At 41.0% G+C, this 22966-nt stretch overlaps 1 protein-coding gene across 4 annotated transcripts in view; it reads left to right on the top strand.

Annotated features, from left to right (window-relative positions):
- Positions 1-13393: 13393 nt before the first annotated feature.
- Positions 13394-22966, top strand: part of spns2 (SPNS lysolipid transporter 2, sphingosine-1-phosphate) — a 267467-nt gene continuing 257894 nt past the window's right edge. For all 4 annotated transcript variants that reach the window (XM_030129915.1, XM_030129913.1, XM_030129916.1 and 1 more), the window contains exon 1: positions 13394-13863. In XM_030129915.1, the coding sequence (XP_029985775.1) occupies positions 13632-13863 (232 nt within the window). In that variant the 5' untranslated portion in view covers positions 13394-13631. The remainder of the gene's footprint in view (positions 13864-22966) is intronic.

Raw genomic sequence — 22966 nt, 5'->3', positions numbered from 1 at the left:
GGACCCAGGGATAGTCCAGTATGGGTGGAGCTGACCAGGGATCAGGACCCAGGGTTAGTCCAGTGTAGGTGGAGCTGACCAGGGATCAGGACCCAGGGTTAGTCCAGTGTAGGTGGAGCTGACCAGGGATCAGGACCCAGGGTTAGTCCAGTGTAGGTGGAGCTGACCAGGGATCAGGACCCAGGGTTAGTCCAGTGTAGGTGGAGCTGACCAGGGATCAGGACCCAGGGTTAGTCCAGTGTAGGTGGAGCTGACCAGGGATCAGGACCCAGGGTTAGTCCAGTGTAGGTGGAGCTGACCAGGGATCAGGACCCAGGGTTAGTCCAGTGTAGGTGGAGCTGACCAGGGATCAGGACCCAGGGTTAGTCCAGTGTAGGTGGAGCTGACCAGGGATCAGGACCCAGGGTTAGTCCAGTGTAGGTGGAGCTGACCAGGGATCAGGACCCAGGGTTAGTCCAGTATGGGTGGAGCTAACCACGATCAGGACCCAGGGATAGTCCAGTATGGGTGGAGCTGACCAGGGATCAGGACCCAGGGTTAGTCCAGTGTAGGTGGAGCTGACCAGGGATCAGGACCCAGGGTTAGTCCAGTGTAGGTGGAGCTGACCAGGGATCAGGACCCAGGGTTAGTCCAGTGTAGGTGGAGCTGACCAGGGATCAGGACCCAGGGTTAGTCCAGTGTAGGTGGAGCTGACCAGGGATCAGGACCCAGGGTTAGTCCAGTATGGGTGGAGCTAACCACGATCAGGACCCAGGGATAGTCCAGTATGGGTGGAGCTGACCAGGGATCAGGACCCAGGGTTAGTCCAGTGTAGGTGGAGCTGACCAGGGATCAGGACCCAGGGTTAGTCCAGTGTAGGTGGAGCTGACCAGGGATCAGGACCCAGGGTTAGTCCAGTGTAGGTGGAGCTGACCAGGGATCAGGACCCAGGGTTAGTCCAGTGTAGGTGGAGCTGACCAGGGATCAGGACCCAGGGTTAGTCCAGTGTAGGTGGAGCTGACCAGGGATCAGGACCCAGGGTTAGTCCAGTGTAGGTGGAGCTGACCAGGGATCAGGACCCAGGGTTAGTCCAGTGTAGGTGGAGCTGACCAGGGATCAGGACCCAGGGTTAGTCCAGTGTAGGTGGAGCTGACCAGGGATCAGGACCCAGGGTTAGTCCAGTATGGGTGGAGCTAACCACGATCAGGACCCAGGGATAGTCCAGTATGGGTGGAGCTGACCAGGGATCAGGACCCAGGGTTAGTCCAGTGTAGGTGGAGCTGACCAGGGATCAGGACCCAGGGTTAGTCCAGTGTAGGTGGAGCTGACCAGGGATCAGGACCCAGGGTTAGTCCAGTGTAGGTGGAGCTGACCAGGGATCAGGACCCAGGGTTAGTCCAGTGTAGGTGGAGCTGACCAGGGATCAGGACCCAGGGTTAGTCCAGTGTAGGTGGAGCTGACCAGGGATCAGGACCCAGGGTTAGTCCAGTGTAGGTGGAGCTGACCAGGGATCAGGACCCAGGGTTAGTCCAGTGTAGGTGGAGCTGACCAGGGATCAGGACCCAGGGTTAGTCCAGTGTAGGTGGAGCTGACCACGGATCAGGACCCAGGGTTAGTCCAGTGTAGGTGGAGCTGTCAGATCAATAATTAAAGGAGCAGATCACAGACGTCCATGGACACTATCTTTAGTCTGGGTCGAGTCACCGCCTCCTGCCAAACACAGGAGACGTGGGTCTGCTCAGATCCTCAGCTGTTCCACGGTCAGAGTTTGGACAGCAGAGCAGGAGGGATGGGTGGGGGGTCGGGTTCATAGTGGTGGGGGGGTCTACAGTTGGACAGAGACAGTTCAGGGGTCAGAAGGTCAGGACGGATGACAAAAGGTCAGAAAGGCACAGCCCACACCTCCAGTCTCAGCAAGGCCAGGACGGCACTGGCTCCGAAAACAAAGGATATGAAGACAACAGTGGGGTGGGGGTAAGGGGGAGGGGGATAAGGGGGGCGTCTGGGGGGTCCGACACCAGCAGAAGATCACATAGAAAAGATCCTGATGTTCTGGTTTAAACATTCTGACTATATAGGTGTCATTTGGGTTTTTCTTTTTCTTATTAACCCTTAAAAACACAAAAGCATCTTCTGATCTGAAATGTTGAATCCATGTCAATAATTGGTGTAAAATACAGTTATTCATCATTCAGAGGCTCCGTAGTTACTGTGGAAACACCATCATCTTCTACAACATGGATTCTCCAGTCAAACCCATGGAGTTGGATCAGTGACAGTGGATGGATGTGATAACGTTAGTACAGGCACTGAATCCAAATGCAGAACTCAGACACAAAAAATAAGGTTCAAAAGATTTATTAATTACACACAGGTGTAATAATAATAATAATAATAATAATAATAATAATAATAATAATAATAATAATAATAATAATAATAATATCAGTGACAGAATCTTGAGGATAAAGGTTGGAGATTTCCTCCTTAGATTCGTCCTCTGGATCGAGGGCGACAGCCCGTCTCCCCGAGCGGCCTTTGGGGTATTTTTCCCGACTAGGGAAAAGCAAAGGGAGGTCAGGGACGGAAACAGGTCATACACAGGCAGGCTATCAATCAGGCGACAGGACATAAGGACAAGGCTAAACTCACGTACCAGTAGTCAGGGCGAGAAGATCAGAACCAGGGAGTCAGATGAGGCAGACAAAACCGACAGGGAGCAGGCAGAGGGCAAAAAACCGAGGAATCCAAAAACGGGTCAAAACGGGCAGACAAACGAACAGACGAGGTCAAAACGCTGGTAAGAACTATGAGAGTTACAAACTGGCGACTGACAGGGGGAAGAGACAGGGTTTAAATACACAAAAGGGAGGGAAGACAACTAGACACAGGTGGAGCAAATTAGGGCGGAGACAGGTAATCAGGGGAAAGGTGAACATGATCAAGGAAAAGGAAGTAAAAACGACAGACAAGACACATGAGGGGAAACTTAACAAAATAAAACAGGAAGTGACACACAAAACATAAAAGACAGACAAAACCAGACTATTGTCTGGCTGCAGGTATGACAATGGACACACTGGGGTTATGATCAGTATGCTAAAAAAGTACATTTTTCAACAACAGTTTTCTCTGTTTCTGATTCAATAAACCTCAACTTTAATCTGAGCTTTTATGGACAACTACATGATCAGTGAATTAAATAGAGGAAAATACCTGATGTTCACTGAAAAAACACAAAACAGGATTATGGCACAATAAATTATGACAAATCTGACACTGGGTCTGTATGGGTTAACCCTTCAAAACACAAAAATTAGTTACTGTATCTGTACTGTGTCATCTTCTTCAATATTGATTCTCCAGTCAAACCCATGGAGTTGGATCAGCGACAGTGGATGGACACACTGGGGTTATGATGGATTTTGCTGGAGAAAGTGCATTTTTCTTCAGTTTTCTGTGTTTTGATGTAATGACCTTTGAATTAACTCTGAGCTTTAATGAACATCTACATGATCTGTGAATTAGATATGAGAAAATACCTGACTGTGATACCTTTTTAATGAAAAATGCAAAATACAGAGGACACTATTATAATAAATAATGATAGTAGAATAAAATTCATTTGAGAGCCTCCACAAAAATAGCTCTAGGCCTTTTAACTGCTTTGAGCCTGTTTTTGTCCCAGAATAGATCCTTTATAGAATATTTAGAGAAATGTGTAGAGCTGAAATGAGGACTAAAATGAAACAACGCTGTCGGCTATGTGGATGAGTTAATAATAAAGAAATTGTTTATTACTGTTCTGGTCTGTATCAGGATGAAACTCTGACCAGTTTTCATACGTGTGTTCATATTTGATTGTATTTCTTTTAATTAACGTTGTGAAACTGAGGCTTCGGTCTCAAATATTCCAAGGTAAAATGAATGCATGTGTTCTTCTGTTGAACTGAGACTAAAGCCACTGATGTTGAAGTGTGTGCACCAGCGACGCCTGCATGCCTTTGTTTTTTCTCCACAAACAATGAGGGAGTCTGTTTATTCTTCCCTACAGTATCTTCCCATAGTGTGTCCAGAACACATAACGTACAGAGTGTGCTGAAGGAAAAGTAGGACGCTCAGCCCGAGCCTGCTCCTCTGCACAGGAAGAGGAAACATGTGGAATTAACATGACGCAAACATGATCCAGCAACAATGGACAAATCCTGAGCTGCACTGGGATTACTGGGTTTGAAACATTCATTAGCAATTTCCTTAATTTATTTGATTGTAAACTGTTTATTTTAGTGAACACAAGAGCAAAAGGAGAAAAATAAAGAATCAAAGAGACACTGAAATTCATTATCACACCCACAGATGTGAATATTACATCATTAACACCATATATAGTCGAAAAACACCATCTTATCTGAAAATGAACTTTTTTTAGACAGTTTAAAGTATCTTGTTTTCTAGCAGAATCCTTTGCTATTTTATACTGTTCTATATATATAAAAAGTAATATAGTCCAAAAACATTAATTTATTTATTGGATTTTGTGACCAAATAGTATTCTGCATTTTCCAGATAGGATGTTTTGCTTTTCACCATAACACTTTATCTGATTTGAAGAACACTGATGCAGATTTTCTGCCTGCTTATGAGGGGATAAATTCTCCATAAATATCACCCAATAAACAAACAACAAAGTAAACAACCTTTTGCCATATATGTTCCATTTATCAGCTGTGACAGAACAGAGGTGACAGTGTTTTAAACCCTACATACAAATACAGATGAAGTTAATATTAATATATTATTAATACTTAAGGGGAAATGCACTTGTTTCATCAGCTCAAAAAGAAAAAAACTTAGCAAATTAAGAAAGACTTAACAAATATGAGTAATCATGTGTAAATGCATTACCTAATCTGTACAATAACTATTAACCCTTTAACCCCTGAGCTCTGATTCCAGGTAAAGGTTCTGCTGTGAATCTGCATCTGTTTCAGGTTCATTAAAGCTGCTGTCAGTTTGTGCTTGTGTTCCTTTTCTTCAGTGGTTTAGTTTTACTGTGTGTTTTAGGGTCAAAACAGGTGGAAGAACAGAAAAAGACAAAGAGAGGAACTGAAGTTTGACAGGTTTGGACTAAATGAGGCCCTAGAATGAACATCAGTAACAGATTTAGGATGTTGAACATCAACTGTGAACTGGAACACACTGAACAACAGCAAGGATTGGAATTCAGGCCCCGTAGATTTAGTTTTGGGCTCTTTAAAAAAAAAAAATACACACACACACACACACACACACACACACACACACACACACACACACACACATATATATATATATACACAGTACCAGGCAAAAGTTTGGACTCACCTTCTTATTTAAATGACATGAGCTGGACCACAGATGGCCAACAAGTGCTCAGCATCATTTGGAACTCCTTCCAGACTTTTGGAAAACATTTCAGGTGACTACCTCATGAAGCTCATCAAGAGAATGCCAAGAATGCACAAAACAGTAATAAAAGCAAAATGTGGCTGTTTTGAAGAATCTAAAATATAAAACATGCTTTGAGTTTTGTCACACCTTTTTAAACTACAGAATTCCACATGTGTTCATTCATAGTTTTGATGCCTTCAGTGAGAATCTACAATGAAAATAAGTCATAAAAATAAAGAAAAACCAGGTGAGTCCAAACTTTTGCCTGGTAGTGTATATATATATATTTACTGGTTGAACTCCTAAAAGCACTTCCACGGTCAAAACTGTCACAACCCTGGAAACAAAAGTAAAAACTAAAAAAAAAAAAAAAAAACCCACAAGGAAAATGGTGTTAAAAAAAAAAAACAAAAAAAAAAAAAAAAAAAGCCCAAACTGTCTATTTTTATAGTGAGCCGGTCTCATTCACTGCTCTGTGTTTGACACCCCCCACCCCATTCCACAGGGGATGGGGGGGTGAACTGAGCATGCTCAGATGTCTATGGAAAGGACAAGGTCTATTCTATCAACATGATTTGAAATTTTAACTATTGAGTAAATGACTGAATTTATATGACTATTTAAAATAAACCATGCATTCAGAACGCTCAGCACAGACACGTCAGGGGCTAAAGGGTTGAAGGAAAATCTTTAAAATGCTCTGAAAAGCATCATTTGTTTCTTAATTATTAGAAGTGTTAGTTCATGGGTACAATATTAGAATGCATGACTTAAGGGTGTACAGTACTTGTGCTTTTTGTGGTGGTGGAGTTAAAGGGGTGGAGACCAGCTGATAGATCCACGTGTCACTGGGACATTTAAACTCTGCTGTCAGAATGCAGAGATGGACGCTTATCGGCCCGCAGCCGCCGGGCTCAGCGATTAGAGTGTTATCTCCCATCCTGCACTGCAGCCTCAGCCCAGAGCTGAGACAGGAAGGAAGGCCGGGGCAGCGACTCGGTGGCTCTGGGCCACGGAGCAGAATAATCCCAGAGATTGGTCCAGATCCACCCAGCATCGGTATTCTGTCCGCTGGAAAAACACACAGGATCCCAGAGACATGGGCAGCATATAAAACACATCCCAAAGAAAGAGGAGGGGAGTGGGGGGGTTAACGCTCCCCTCTAAGCCTCCACATGAGGGGCTCACCTCACCTCTTGTATCCTCTCTGCACTTTTACAAAAGCAATTCTTGTCTGAATCAGCCGATCATTTTCTGCTGAGCCTGCCCGGCTGCCTCATGCTTTCCAGATCAGAACAAGGGGGATTTTCACTCTTCAAAGTTATTGGGAACGAAGTGGATGATTGCTTTGAAACTGGCTCTGCAAAACCAATGGCATGAGGAGCTTTACGTTGTATTGGAAGGCTTTCTCTGCATAAATAAAACAATGCAGGTCAATTGAGTGCATTTGAATGCATCAGGACTTCAACTCCAAAACCCTCACACTGCCAAATGGTGCAGAGCAGATCCAGGCAACGTCCCCCCCTACTGATGCCAACACTTATCCCCCCACATCTCCTGTCTCTGAAACACCATCCAGCCTTTCATTATCCTCCAGAAGCTCAGTGTTGTTTCACTTCAAGGTGTTCGTACTGTGAGGTTTATCATGGAATAAAATGAATGAATGAAGCAATGGGGATCAAATTAAACCACACACACTGAGCTGTTTATTCAGAAAAATCTGATTCAGACCAAGGTTATTATGGTTAATGAAAACTAATGAAATGACGAAAACTAGAATTGCAAAAACATTTTCGTTAACGGAAATAAATAAAAACTATAATTAAAAGAAAAAACTAAACTAACTGAAACTGTACTATGTGTTTACAAAACTAACTAAAATGGACAACAATTATGGATAAAATTCCCTTCCTTTTCGTCTTTGTCAGTGTTGGATTGATTTGAAATCAATTTTTTTTATTTGAGCAATTTTCTGTGCTGTCGCCATGCGACGCTTTTTGGTCCGTCACTTGTGTTCACTTGTGGTTTCCAGCCGTCTTCTGGTCCCCACTCTACCTGGAAACATGGAGACTAAAGTTGGGAGAAAGCAGCAGAGTCCTGTCTGGGATTTATTTGAATACGACCACAGAGAAGAACAGAAAAGAGACCACTGAACTAAAATTAATACTAAAACTAAACTAAAACTAAGCATTTAGAAGAAAACGAAAACTAATAAAAACTAGAAAACCTGCTCTAAAAACTAATTAAAATGAACTGAATTAGAGAAAAAAAGCCAAAACTAACTAAAACTAAACTATATTAAAAAATCCCAAACTATTAGAACCTTGATTCAGATTCAACTTTATTGTCTTCATGGAGCAGATACCAGTTAAAATGATAGTTTTATATTTCACCCAAAATCCACTTAGTGTTTTTGTTTATGTTTTATAGTTGTTTTCAAGCCTATTCTCGTTTCGTGTGCATTTATTTTGGGGAGCTTTTACGTTTTTAATTTTTATTGTGTTTATGTTGCGTGACCTTTGACATTTTATTACGTCATTTCCTGTATACTCGCGCTTTTTCCTGAGTCGGCTCGAGACCCGCTGAAATGTAAAATGAAACATGTACTCCCGTCAATAGTAGGTTATAAAATGGTAAAAATGCTAATCAGAGGCGCAGATTTTACCTCGCTTACCAGATGCTGTTCTTTGTTGTCGCTATGGTTGACTTCGTCTGTGTTTGTATCTTTTGTCATGTACTGCACTTTTGTGTTATGCTAGTTTACCGATCTCCAGTTAAGCTAGCAGAGCTCGCGGGTCTTTTTTCATGCTGTTTTTTTTCTCTTGTGCTGTTTTTTTCCTCTTTCTTTAAAGGTGTACAAGACACAAGCCCGATTATATGAAGGTGCTGTACTGATATCCATGTGTTTCACACAGGTACAAGAGCTCCCTGTATTATTTTGTTTCGTTTAACTCGTTTTGTACTGGTAATTTTCTTTTCGTTGTGTACAATGTGTTGTGCCTAATTCCACTCTCTGCCGTAAACTGCTCCCCCTTCTTAAATCATCCACAATGAGGACAATGTGCACCAAATTCACCCTGTCACAACTGTAACTCCTTTCTGACTGTAGGGTATGAAATTAATTGTCAATATTCAAGCTCTTAAAACCATCATAGCTGTGTAGTAATTAAGTAATGAATGATGCTGTAAGATATCGCAGTTCTGTTTTTTTTTTTTTTTTTTTTTTTAAATCTGGTTAATATTAAAGAATGTGCAAACTAAAGTATATAAAACTTTCTAAAGTTAAATCTTAGATACACAACACACAAAATATATATCAATAAAAGCAGATACTGCTGAAAACTACATCACCTGCAGCTGGGGATGCAGTTTTCGGCACAGAGCAGAATTCAGCAAAAATATATGGCCGAAAACTGCATCCCCCATTACTATAAGCTTGTGAAGCTACAGGAGTGAAATGACTTTAGTAGCTCACGTTTGAAGGTATTCTAGTGTGACGGGGTGAATTTGGTGCGCTTTGTCCTCTTCGTGGCTGACTAGGGAGGGGGAGCTGTTTTCAGCAGCTGCTGGCGATGCAGTTTTCGGCAGGGAGTAGAATTCGGCACAACACAGTGTATGTTTCAATGTTAATTATTTTAAATGCTAATACTTAAAATACCAAAAATTGCTTCTGGTGGGTGGAAAAATAATACTTAAAGGGACTTTACAACTGTAACTATATGATCAGATTTTGTTTACTGAGCTAATGGATTTCTCTTTTATCAGTTAGTTACAGACCCTGCTTAGGAGAGGTGTGCATGATAGAAACCCAGTTATATGAAGTTACTATACTGATATTAATGTGTTTCACACAGAGAATCCCTGTAAGAGTAAACGCCCCGACTGGCAAGGCAGCAGTGGTCCTGTTGTCTTTCTTCTGAATACAGCGCAGAGCTTGGAGCAGGGTAAGCGTTAGGCCAGACCATCTACAGTTACACAGGTTCAATTACACAGGTAACGCAGTGCAATCTGCAGTAAGTTTAACACATTGTTAACCTCATTACATAATTGCCTATCATACACTATCAAACACATTTCTTTTCAATAATGATAAATGTTTTATAGTTTTGTATTTGCAGTTTTATATTTTAAATATTCAGAAAAAGTCAACCATTAGCTCAAAAAAAAAAAAAAAAAAAAAAAGTGGTGATAGAACAGACCTTGTTCTTTCCATAGACATCTGAGCATGCTCAGTGCACCCCCACTACTCGTGGAATGGAGGTTAAATTGCAGTGAGTGAGACCAATTAAGTATAAAAATAGACTTTTTTTTTTTTAAACACTGTTGTCCTTGTGGTTTTTTGCTTTCACTGTTGTTTCCAGAGCTGTGGTGATTTTCCTCTATTTTTTTTTTTTTTACTGTTTTTTACTGAGTTTTGTCCATGGAATTGAGAATTGGAATTGGAGTTAACAAGGTGTCAAAAAAGCAGCTGGACTGATTTAGAGAAGAAGAGCCCAAAACTAAAACTACTGGGACCCAATCCTTGTTGTTCGGTGTGTTCCAGTTCACAGTTGATGTTCAACATCCCAGATCTCTTACTGATGTTCTTCTAGTGCCTTATTTAGTCCAAACCCGTCAAACTTCAATTCTTCTCTGTCTTTTTCTGTTCTTCCACCTGTTTTGACCCTAAAACACACAGTAAAACCAAACCACTGAAGAAAAGGAACACAAGCACAAACTCACAGCAACTTTAATGAACCTGAGACAGACGCAGATTCACAGCAGCTCATTTACCTGGAATCAGAGCTCCGGTTGAAGGGTTAATGATTCTGGAACCAAATCTGAGCAACAACATCATCATGTGGAGACGTTTTATTTTAAATTGCAAGTCCCAAAAAGACATGGAAAACAGAAGTTACACCCAAACAGTTCATCATTTACAACAGCTCTGTTTTCAACATCTCTTATCGTGTGGAAACGTGTGGACGGACGTGTAGTGGAAAGTTCCTCGAGGTTTGGTCGACATTAACATGTAGTGTGACAGACAACTTCTTGAATGAATGATCAGGAAAGAAACCGCTGAAGCTGTGAGGACCGATCCAGCTGCATGACTTTCATCTGTCTTTGACCAAACCTCATTTTTTATTCCTGTGGGTTTAGACTTGAACAAGAAGGAACGCCACAGACAAACAGGGACAGCAGCTCCATTCATGCTGCGTTCCTGTGTTCACTTCACTGCTTTGTGGAGCAAAATGTGACGACATTGTTCAGTAAGTGTAGCACAAATGGAACGCACAGTCAACAAATAAGCTTCATCTCCATTTTACAGCCACATAAAAAGGACCGGCATTAAAACGCAACTGAAATAACTGGACTGCAATCAGCGAGATGAGACGGAGGCAAAAAGGGACGAGTTAAAAAAAACAAAACAATGCCTGTAGATTTCAGCTCTGCAATTACAGTAATTGCTTATTTTCAGTGCATAATGAAGTTGCCTAGTGTTTATTGTTTGTTGAAACCGCTGATATCTGCTGTGAACATCTGAGCGTGTGCAGATGAAGCAGACGATCAGCAGGTGGAGACGGACTCACAATGTGACCAGAAACAGTCAGCTCCAGGGCTGAGTAACAGGTAGAAGCCATGTATATAAAACAGGTTGTCTTGAGTTAGTCTTTATAAACACAGAGATATTAAATGTTTTATAAAGTATATTTGAGCATCCACTTTGTGATATTTCTGTGCAACATGGGCTTCAATATGACTGTGATTAAGAAGTTTTAAGATCATTTACTGTGGATGTGTCATGCATTTTAAAATCAGAATACTTTATTAATTCCAGGGGAAATTATTATTATGATGCAGTTGCTCCATTTAATTAGTAAATAAAATTAACGTAGTAGGAAATACATAAAACAAATAAATAAAGATTCAAAGGAGTTTATTTATCATTCCATCACAGCGAAAGAACGAAACTAGTTACTGAGGACCCGTATTAGCCATAGCAATACAGAATAAATAAATTAAAACATTAAAATCGGCTAAAATCTAAGGCTAATTTAAAAAATAAAGTAAAATATACGTCTAAAATTTAGCTTTAAAATACCTACATAGAATAATGGCACATTTACAACCCTAACCTAACCTAAACACAGTACACACTGAAGTACATATGAAAAGTATATATATATAATTTAATATTGTTGTATGTAATTATATTTAAGAGATTATAAAGTGGAATTAAACAGTCAAACAGGTTTAGGCTCATAGTTAAAAGTCCAATAAACACATGTAAATATACTGATATGATACTTCTGCAGGGTTTTTGTTCAGTTGTCCATTTATTGTGCATTTTATTACCTGTAACTGTAACTTATCAGCTTTTTACTGGACACTTGAGGTTTTATGGTGCTATACTTCCTACAGTGTTGAGGTTTCAGCTCCTCGTTCATGTACATCGTCTCATGTCTAATCTTAGCATCTTTACACTAACGGACTGAAGAGTCGTGTAGTTTGTCCTCATGCCTGTTCCAGAGTCAACCCTCATTATGTGGATAAAATCAGCTCTACCCGCTCCAGGGTTGAGTCACAGGTAGAGTTCATTTATACATGTTTTGTCTTTGTAAATGTGGAGACACTGCATGTTTTAACAGGACAAATGTCTTACAGATAAAGTATATTTAAACATTCACTTTATAATATTTCTGTGCGTCATGGGCTTCGATATAGCTGCTGTTAAAATGTTTTAAGCTGATTTTCTGGTGACGTCTCCTGAAATCCAGTAAACACATGTAAACTGAACATCAAAAGAAACTTATCACATATTCTATGTGATGTCATTTCACACCATTTTATTAAATATGAGAACAAATTCTTTCTTGTTCTTAAAAATCATTTAACAAACAAAATACAACAAACAACAAAACAGTGGATGAGTATCCAGAGGATAATGTAGAATATGACAAAAGGTAGTTCAACAAAGTTCACATTTAGCAACAAGCAACATTATTAATCCACAGCAAGTCAAAGATTGACCAAATGGTCCAGATTGATGTCCTCAGTACTGGGTCTGTCCTCCCTGAGCCCTAACACAGGCTGTAGAATGTTGCTTGTTGCTAAATGTGAACTTTGTTGAACTACCCTTTGTCATATTTTACATTATCCTCTGGATACTCATCCACTGTTTTGTTGTTTGTTGTATTTTGTTAATTAGATGTTTTTTAAGAACAAAAAAGAATTTGTTCTCATATTTGATAAAATGGTGTGAAATGGCATCACATAGAATATGTGATAAGTTTCTTTTGATGTTGAGTTTAAATGTAGACAATATGTACTGATATGTGATGACTTCTGCAGTGTTTTGTTCCAAATATTATCCATTTATTGTACTTTTTATAACCTATTACTGTAATTTACCAGCTTTTTACTGGAGACTTTAGGCTTTATTATGAAATACTTCCTACTTTACCAGATTGAATTGATCAAAATAAAGCATATGATTCACTTTAATATTATAAACTGAAGCCTGTGAAGGTTAAAGATGTAAAGTTCTAGTGACACTTTTACAGCCTTGAAACATCACAGACCTACTAATAATGAAGCATTTTTAACCCTTTTGCCTTGACATATACTAAAATATGCAAATAAAACTTCAGCAGCCGAGAAGCTCTAACTGGAATCCTAAAAATACATAGGCCACATGCACGCACAGCCAGAGGCAATCTAATATGTTCTCCTGGTTTCTAAATGTGTCTGTGCAACATATTGACCTAGTTTTATTAGCCCACTTGTGCAGTCCTGTTCATATCTGGGCTTCAAATACAGGTCAAATAAGCGGATCAAATGCATAAATGAAGCTCCAGCAGACCCAGTCCCATCCTCAGCTCCATCCTCCGCACCTCGGCCGCGTTTCTCCGCATCCGCTCCGCGATCAGGTGCGCCTCCATCATTCGCCGCAGGGCTTCATGGGAGGAGTTTGAGGCAGGTCACACCCCCCTCCCTCCCGCACCAACACTTGGCGTACGGGAGAAAGAAGCCGAGGAGCGCAGAGCCCGTCCGTCCGTCACCGCGCACTGCGAGAAAATTATGAACCCGAGGAGAGCGGCTCCTGCGCCCCGACACCTCCAACTCCTGCAGCGGCACTAATCCACTCTGAGAGCCCTGATCGTTCCGCTCCGAGCCGAACCGTTCTCCTGTTTCTCCCCGTTTTCTGTCTTTTTTCTGCGCTGGATCTTTCGTGTAAGAAAATGTGCGTGGAGAGCGATGGATGCGAGATTGAAGGCTGCAGCAGTTCGGACGAGGTGCGCACACTGTCAGGCAGCATGAGCCCCGGACTCAAACCCAGCCAGGACCTCCACCCCTGCAAACCGGGACACAAATTAAGCGCCGCGCTGCTCCGGTGCCGCTCACCGGCCGCCGCCGCCGGGATCCTCACTTTTGGAAACGTCCTCAATTACATGGACAGATACACTGTAGTCGGTAAGAGGCGCTTCTCTTGTCTTTCTGTGGTGGTTTACGGGGTGTTTTGTGTCGGATGTGGGGGTGGACATCCAGCCTAGAGGTTGTTGTATTTACTGTAGGGGTTTTATTTTTGCTTGAATTGCCTGAACCGGAGCGGAGCGGCCACCGGCGCACCTCCGCGCAGACGGCGGAACAATGGGCGCAGTGGACAATCTGCTGAAACCACAAGATGCGTTCATGGCTCCGGACTGGGGTGTTGTGTCCACTGATTAAATCAAGATACCCTACTCTGGTATCAGTCAGAGAAATGCTGAACGGTGCTGATAGATAATTACAGGTCGATCAATTAGGTGATCAACTCTGCATCCAGAGCCTGAACGCGCACTTTGGCACCGCGCATGTGTGAAGTGTTCTATCTGGCATCAGTCTTTTTAGGTCCTGGTGGTTTAGTCCAACATCTCCCAGGCTGAGATGCTCAGATGAGGCTGTTGATCCTGGATACATGAGGCTGGACTTAAGCTGAACACTGTGTACAAAGCAAGATGTGGCATTTGGAAACACACTGGAAAGGGAATGTGTTGTATCGTACGTGGGTTTACTGTCACTGATCCCAACTGGGGTGTCGTCTTATAGAAGCTGAAGTCTTACATGAGGTGCTTTCTATCCCAGTGTGGTCCTGTCCTGTTCGTAGATGTGGTTTGGTAGGATCTGTTGTCAGAATAGTCACTCTCATAACTTTCATCCATCCTCATCCATTGAACGGTGGCACTGAATGGGTTAAAAATATTGCTGCAGCATTGGAGAATGGAGGGAAGTGTGTTCTCCTGTACAAAGAGATGTGTCACTGGGCAAAGTGCAAGTTTGTGTTAATACACAATAGCATGCATTACTCAACGTAGACACTGAACAGTAGATGATTAGGATCAAACAAGATGCAACGTTCACTGGATCAGCATCGGACGTTTTCCTGTAGTAATGAATAAATCAGAAGAAGTTCCATATGTTCTGTGAAGTGTCTGTGACAGGAATGAATGCAAACACTTGACTCCACTCAACATCTTTACAGTGTTGAGGCTTAACGAATGTGTGAATGTGCATCAGCTCATATCTAATCCTAGCATCTTAAGCACTACAGTCATGTGTAGTTTGATGATACTGTAGTTTGTCTTCATTCTACCTCCCATTCCCTGATCATAGTAAACCCCACATTAGATCAAATCAGCTCTTATCTGCTCCATCGTGTTCTGCGTGAGCTCTTTACACGTTCCCAACCCTCTGCAATGCCACTCACTAAACTGGATGTTCATGCACTTGCTGCGCTGAGGCAGAAGGAAGAGTGACTGAAGAGAAATGAGGAGGAAGCTGGAAAAGGGAGGGGTGGGAGTTGGTGGGAGTGCAGGGAGATGGGCTTGGGGAGAGGGGGGTTGCAGCAGCCTGGACCTGCCCTCGTGGGAAGAGGCTGAGTTTAATGCATGTGGTGCAGAGACGACCCTTCCCGTCACCTGAACCGGGGCGTGATGATGTGCATCGGACACAAAGAATGAGAAAGACAACACATTGACCAACATCTAATGAACACAACAGCACACACCTCATCCATCTCTGTGCTTCTCTTTAACTCTACCTCTGTCGTCCTGCTGTGTGAGCTACGTTGCAGCAGTAATTAGGTGCTGGAGAACATCTGTGAAATGTGAAATGGGGAATTTACTGTAGAGCTGAGTGGTTCGTTTCTGCCCAGAGTAAAATGTCAGTGTTGTGCATCTCTGCAAACTACAAATACAAAAAAAAAAAACAGGCTTCATCTTCGTTTGTGTGTGTGTGTATGTGTGAATCAACATTACAGTTTCTAAGCTGTTTATGGTGATTATGTTGGTGTGTGTAAGTGTTCAATTATTTTATAGTTTATCTTTTACTCAGTGACAGCTCTTGGTTAGAGTTATGGAAAGATATCAGTAAAATTTAATAATTTCATACAGTAAAAGGTAATTCATGATGCATTTACAGTTGTATTTTAACCTTCACTCTAGCTGTTTTGTTCTAGAAACCTGCTAAATAGGATGCATAATCTGGTCTCTGGTGTTAAAGTCCTGGATTTTATGTGTGTCCTCCACCTCAACGTCCAAAAAACACACTGGTCTGTGATAATGCTGATGCACTAATGGATCAATTGTGATATGAAACCTTTCTGTGGTTCCTAAACGCAGAGATAAGGGTTTGGATGAGGTACCCATTTACTCTACCATTCATTCCTTGTTTCCTCATGTTTTTGCATCTTAAATCCTTAAGTAGCAGGTACTGAAAGCACATCAAACTTGCATCTAAATGTCTATTAAACAAGGCTGAACACACACAAACATCTGATTTCAAGAGCACCAGAATGAGAGGAAGACTGTCGGAGGAAAGTGGACGAAGCGGTCGCTAACGGTGTCAAAAGGTCTTTGTACTGTAGTGTGGATCACTGAGGCATTGTCACAGAGATAGAGGGTGACCATCCTTGACACCAGGCCTATTCTACTCCACTAGGGTGGGAAAACTACACCCACAGCAGCAGCAAAGAGTCCAATCCACCTCTGAACCCTGGTGTCAGAGGTGAAACCACATACATGCACGTAAAAAACACTGCACACACCGAGCCGCGGTCCGTGATTCAACACACTGGATTTATTTAAGACCATCTGAGTGCCACAAAGATAAGACAAGTCTTATTCTACAGGCGGTTGCTTTGTTCTGGATTTGATAGATTTACTGCCAATATTCTTTATACAAGGCTTGAATCTTTGAGGAGCTGGAGCTTAAAAACAGAGTCATTATATGAGGTTTAAGTGGATGAGAACTGTTGGGGATATTTTAGATTTTAATGATGCACTAGAATGACTGCAAAACAAACTTAACAGAGCTCAAACACATGTGGCAATTAGTTTGGGGTCTGAAAATTAAATTTACTGTTACTGTATTTGAATGATTGTTTTTTTAACTTTTTCATTCTTTAATGCAGGGGTGTCAAACTCATGTTAGTTCAGGTTCCACATTCAGCCCAGTTTGATATCAGATGGGCCGAAATGGTAAAATAATAGCATAAATAAAGCTATAAATAACGACAACTCCGAATTTTTCCTCTTTGTTTTAGTGTAATAAAGTAAAATTACCTTATATTTACACACTATCTTTTCACAAAACATGTGAGCAACCTGAACAACCTGACATTTCTTAAGAAAAGTGATTTTATTTATTTATTTTAAGAATATTTTGCCTCAGTTTATCATTTGCACTTGTGCATTAGCCTACAACTCACTGATCACAGTGCATCTACAAATACACAAAACATTTAATAACAGGCAGAATATTGGTATAATTGAGCTTATTTTTCTTAAGAAATGTCAGGGTCATATATGTTCAATATGGTCAATGTTCACTTCTACTTTTTTGCACTAAAAGAAAAAAATGGAGTTATTATTCATACGTTTATATGCTATTATTTTCCTGGTTTGTTTGTTTAATTGTTAATATCTTCAGTGTAATTTTTGCACTTTACAAATTCTGGCTGCATTGAACCCTTTGGCGGTCCAGTTTTGGTCCACGGGCTGTATGTTTGACACCCCTGCTTTAATGTGTTCATGAGTTTAGGGAATCCCTAAACTCCTGTAGATCTGTGTTTAGAATAGTGGTCCAGTGTTCTGTTTTAGGCCAAATCCAAGTGTGAGGTGGCTCAGAGGGTCCAGGTCTTAGGTTTCAGGCGTGTTGAAGGGAGGGCGCTGTGAATGACTGAGGCTCAGCTGTTCATCCGCTGGCTCAGACCTGACCTGGACTGCTCCTTCAGAAGCCTGTGCTGGTTTTTACGACTGTCTGGGACGTTTCAGGGTGTCCTTGCTGTAGGTGTGGCTCCTTGAAGAGGTTGTCCCTGGTCCCATGTGTAGTGTTTTAGAATACGATCAGATAATGCTGCACCGGAGTGGACTCATGAGTTATGATTCTGCAGCTGGGTCGGTGAGGCTGACCTCTGGAAGCAGCTGTTTAACCTGCAACCACTTATATTCCATTTGCTTTTAGAGTGCATAAGAGCCTGGAGATTTAGAGACCACTATGTTTAATTTAATTTGAGGTGGCTCTGAAACCTTAAATCCTGGCGTTAGTGTCTCACAGTCCCACAGCAGACAGCACAAGCTCCTCGACAGCTTATCATAAAGAAGAGGATTAGGTGTTTTTGCAGAGAATATGAGGATACACAGCACAGACAGTGAGCACTTAAAGTTATTTGCTTGGTTGAGTTAACTCTGCCCCCACCCACCCCCACCCCCACCGCCTCCTGTATGCACCCCCATCCAAGTGTAGATTAATCTGGGACTGGTTGAAATGTTGGGGGCCAGATTAGTCCATTTACAAGCACCTTAACATGTTTCAGTCAAGCCGTCATTCCAGGAAAACTGAAAAAAACAAAAAAAAAAAAACGGGTTGCATCTGAATCGACAACTGGGGGAGGACTCACATATGTAGACACAGATGGTGTCAGGAGGTTACTACAGAAATGTAACAGGTCACCATGTAAAACTGTCATATGAGCATTTTAATCACCTCAAAGTATGCAAGTCATATCAGTAAAGTATATAAACAGCATGCAACAATTAATTTTAGTACAAGTAAAGAGGCCCTTAAGCCTAAATTAAGTAAAAGTCAGTAAATGTGGAGCTGAACATCCACCTAACAGCAGAAGTGTAAGTGATTCTAGGTGTAAGGTTTGTTTTTTCACTAACTATTTCCTTTTGAAGTCAGTCATTTTACTTGAGAAGGTTAATTTCATCCATTAGCTGCTGTTGGAGTTGGTTAAATGTCTGATCAGCACAGATTAAAGCAGCAGAACTGGACAGTGTTTGGTGTCATTGTGCAAAATGACCATAACTATATTTCAGCATTATATTTATTATATGCTATTAAATAAATAAATAAATGAATAAATTATATATATATATATGTGTATATATATATATATATATGTGTATATGTATATATATATATATGTGTATATATATATATATATATGTGTATATATATATATATATATATATATATATATATATATATATATATATATATCTCGACATATATACAGGGTGTCCCATAAGTCTCCATACATAGAAGACATAATACATTCCATACATATATGGTTCTAAAATGTATTTCTTTATATTTCTTCTTTATAGTTCTTCAGCAGTAGGGGACACGCATTGAAATGTGTTCCCGACAAAATGGCAGTCATATAGGGCATATTATATAAATAAAAATGGTTTATGTCAAGAAACGTTTATTTTTCCTATGTATGGAGACTTATGGGACATCCTGTATGTATATGTATGTGTATATATATATATATATATATATATATATATATATATATATATATATATATATATATATATATATATATCCAGTACAGGCCAAAAGTTTGGACACACCTTCTCATTCTTCACATTTTCTTTATTTTCATGACTATTTTCATTGTAGATTCTCACTGAAGGCATCAAAACTATGAATGAACACATGTGGAATTATGTACTTAACAAAAAAGTGTGAAATAACTGAAAACATCTCTTATATTCTAGTTTCTTCAAAGTAGCCACCCTTAGCTCTGATGACTGCCTTGCACACCCTTGGCATTCTCTTGATGAGCTTCCAGAGGTAGTCACCTGAAATGGTTTCCACTTCATAGCTGTGCCTTGTCAGGGTTACTTAGTGGAATTTCTTGCCTTATTGATGGGGTTGGGACCATCAGTTGTGTTGTGCAGAAGTCAGGTTGATGCACAGCTGACAGCCCTATTGGACAACTGTTAGAATGCATATTATGGCGAGAACCAGTCAGCTAAGTAAAGACAAACGAGTGGCCATCATTACTTTAAGAAATGAAGGTCAGTCAGTCTAGAAAATTTCAAAAACTTTGAATGTGTCCCCAAGTGCAGTCGCAAAAACCATCAAGCGCTACAACGAAACTGGCTCACATGAGGACCGCCCCAGGAAAAGAAGACCAAGAGTCACCTCTGATGCTGAAGATAAGTTCATCTGAGTCACCAGCCTCAGAAATCGCAAATTAACAGCAGCTCAGATTAGAGACCAGATGAATACCACACAGAGCTCTAGCAGCAGACACATCTCTACAACAACTGTTAAGAGGAGACTGCGTGAATCAGGCCTTCATGGTCAAACAGCTGCTAGGAAACCACTGCTCAGGATAGGCAACAAACAGAAGAGATTTTTTTGGGCCAAGAAACCCAAGGAATGGACATTAGACCAGTGGAAATCTGTGCTTTGGTCTGATGAGTCCAAATTTGAGATCTTTGGATCCAACCGCCGTGTCTTTGTGCGACGCAGAAAAGGTGAACGGATGGATGCTACATGCCTGGTTCCCACCGTGAAGCATGGAGGGGGAGGTGTGATGGTGTGGGGGTGCTTTGCTGGTGACGCTGTCGGGGATTTATTCAAGATTGAAGGCAACCTGAATCAGCATGGCTACCACAGCATCCTGAAGTGACATGCCATTCCATCCAGTTTGCGTTTAGTTGGACCATCATTTATGTTTCAACAGGACAATGACCCCAAACACACCTCCAGGCTGTGTGAGGGATATTTGACCAAGAAGGAGAGTGATGGAGTGCTGCGCCAGATGACCTGGCCTCCACAGTCACCGGACCGGAACCCAATCGAGATGGTTTGGGGTGAGCTGGACTGCAGAGTGAAGGCAAAAGGGCCAACAAGTGCTAAGCATCTGTGGGAACTTCTTCAAGACTGTTAGGAAACCATTTCAGGTGACTACCTCTTGATGCTCATCAAGAGAATGGCAAGAGTGTGCAAAGCAGTCATCAGAGCTAAGGGTGGATACTTTGAAGAAACTAGAATATAAGAGATGTTTTCAGTTATTTCACACTTTTTTGTTAAGTACATAATTCCACATGTGTTCATTCATAGTTTTGATGCCTTCAGTGAGAATCTACAATGTAAATAGTCATGAAAATAAAGAAAATGCAAAGAATGAGAAGGTGTGTCCAAACTTTTGGCCTGTACTGTACATGTATATGTATTTTAAGTGTCTGAGTGGAAACTAGACTTCCATCCAATTCTCTGGACCCAGTTTTTGAGCTTAAGATCTCCCTGTTACAGTTAAGATTCCATCAGATGGGACTGTAGTCTTCTACATCCTAGTTTGGAGCTTTAATTGGTCAAATAGATTCATCAGTTTTATCTCATGACTGCCGAAATTCAGCACCAGACCCCATAAAACAGGAAATGTGGAGGCTTTAAAGCCACTGTACCTTCTGATAAGATTTTGCTGTAATTAATCTCATCAGCTTCACATATTCTCCAGAAAATTGTCCAAAAAACCCAACAAAATCAGTGTTATTTTCGACAGTGAATCAGGCTTGTCCTTATGTAAACACCACCACCACCATCTTGTCTGTAACTGATTACTTTTATTTTGCACCATTACCACCATTATTGCCTGAAGCCAGTCCCTCCTGAGCACTGGACACAGATGACCATGTGCTGATAATCCTCTTAAGGCTGGTGGTTTGTCACACTGTTAGAGATGTGGATTTGTAAGTATGTTGAGGAGATCTATCCAGTCTGACAGGCTATGCAGATTAATTCCTGGTAGCTTTGTCTGGTTTCTTTGTGGCTTCTCATTATCGCGGACCCCACGGCCCGGGGCATTCCTTCGCATTCACTTCCCCACTTAAAGCAATCAAAGTGTAAATGTCTCCTCCAACCTCCTGTCAGAAGCTTAAAGAGGAACTATGCGTGATTTTACTACTATGGTTCTTCTTTGCTGTTTTTATATGATTTTTCTCTATGGAGCGCTCCCTGCAGTTTGGAAGTACATAATCACTGTGGTAAAAACCCACACCTAACCCCCTCCCCCTCTGAAAATGTGCATTTGTTTTCAATGAAGTCGGCTACAAGGAGGCAATCCTTGGAGCGATGTCTTTGAAACTTTGAGATATGAGAAAGTTACTAATGTTATGTGAGGCACTGGAACATCAAGGCCAGTCACTACTCAGATGAAACAAATTAGACATAGGTCAGATAATGAATGACACACATCTGATGAAAACTAGATTCAGCTGGAAAAATTCTGTGTCTAGTAATACAAACACACTCCTGAGGCAGACAGAGGGTGATGTGGTAAATGAAACAAACACACACCTATGGGACACGAGCAACCAGGATTACTAGTGAGTATGCTAACATCTGCGCTAGCTAGCAAGTTTAGTTTAGTTTATTATTTGTCAGGGACAAGGTATGAATACATTAATCTCAAAGAAAAGAGACTTTTGCACCAGAGTTAACTACAGGGTATTTTCCATCTGCTGTCTATGGGCAGATGCACATACAATATAAAACATTTACATGACATACAATGCAAAACTAACCTTAGCTCATAATTACAATAGTTGAAAACTTATGTATTTATTTCAATTTCATGTTTCCTAAAAATGCAGTTTCATCAGACTTAATTTCTAAAACAGGTTTTAAAATCATGCTGGAAAAAGTCAATTTGTCCTCATTCATCAACCATTAAACATACACTAAAAATATTTACGAGTGAATATATATATAACACTGCTTTATATCAAAAATATGTCAGTATCTCATGTTGGCACATTTGGGAATTGAGGATATGTTTTTTTAAATTTTGTGAAGAATTCTTCAGATCAATAGATGACTTCAGACTGTCCGTCAGCTGGTTCCAGTGTTTGAGGGTTTTAAAAGAAAAGGCCGACTGTGCAAAGGCAGAACATCTTTAGGGATTACACAGTTTCTGTGAGCTGTGGACTGAGAGCTCCAGGTTGTTTGTTCTGAACAAAGTTGAATACATTTCTTTACTCATAAGCGTCCGGGCATCGTCGATAAAATGAGGTCATGAATGAGTAAACACCGTTATAACCAATATCAATCATCAAAAACTCAAATCCACTGAAATACATGGAGTCTAGAGGATTTATCTGAACCAGACGTAGAAGAACAGCAGCAACAACAGCACGTCTGCATCCATTTAGATCAGTGTTTATCAATGGGGGGCATTGGGACAGTGTCGGGGGGCGTTTGGAAGGAGAAAGCTGTGTGTGTGTGTGTGGGG

This window comes from Sphaeramia orbicularis, unplaced genomic scaffold, assembly GCF_902148855.1.
Source record: "Sphaeramia orbicularis unplaced genomic scaffold, fSphaOr1.1, whole genome shotgun sequence".
Lineage (NCBI taxonomy): Eukaryota > Metazoa > Chordata > Actinopteri > Kurtiformes > Apogonidae > Sphaeramia > Sphaeramia orbicularis.
This window is presented reverse-complemented; position numbering and strand designations above follow the sequence as displayed.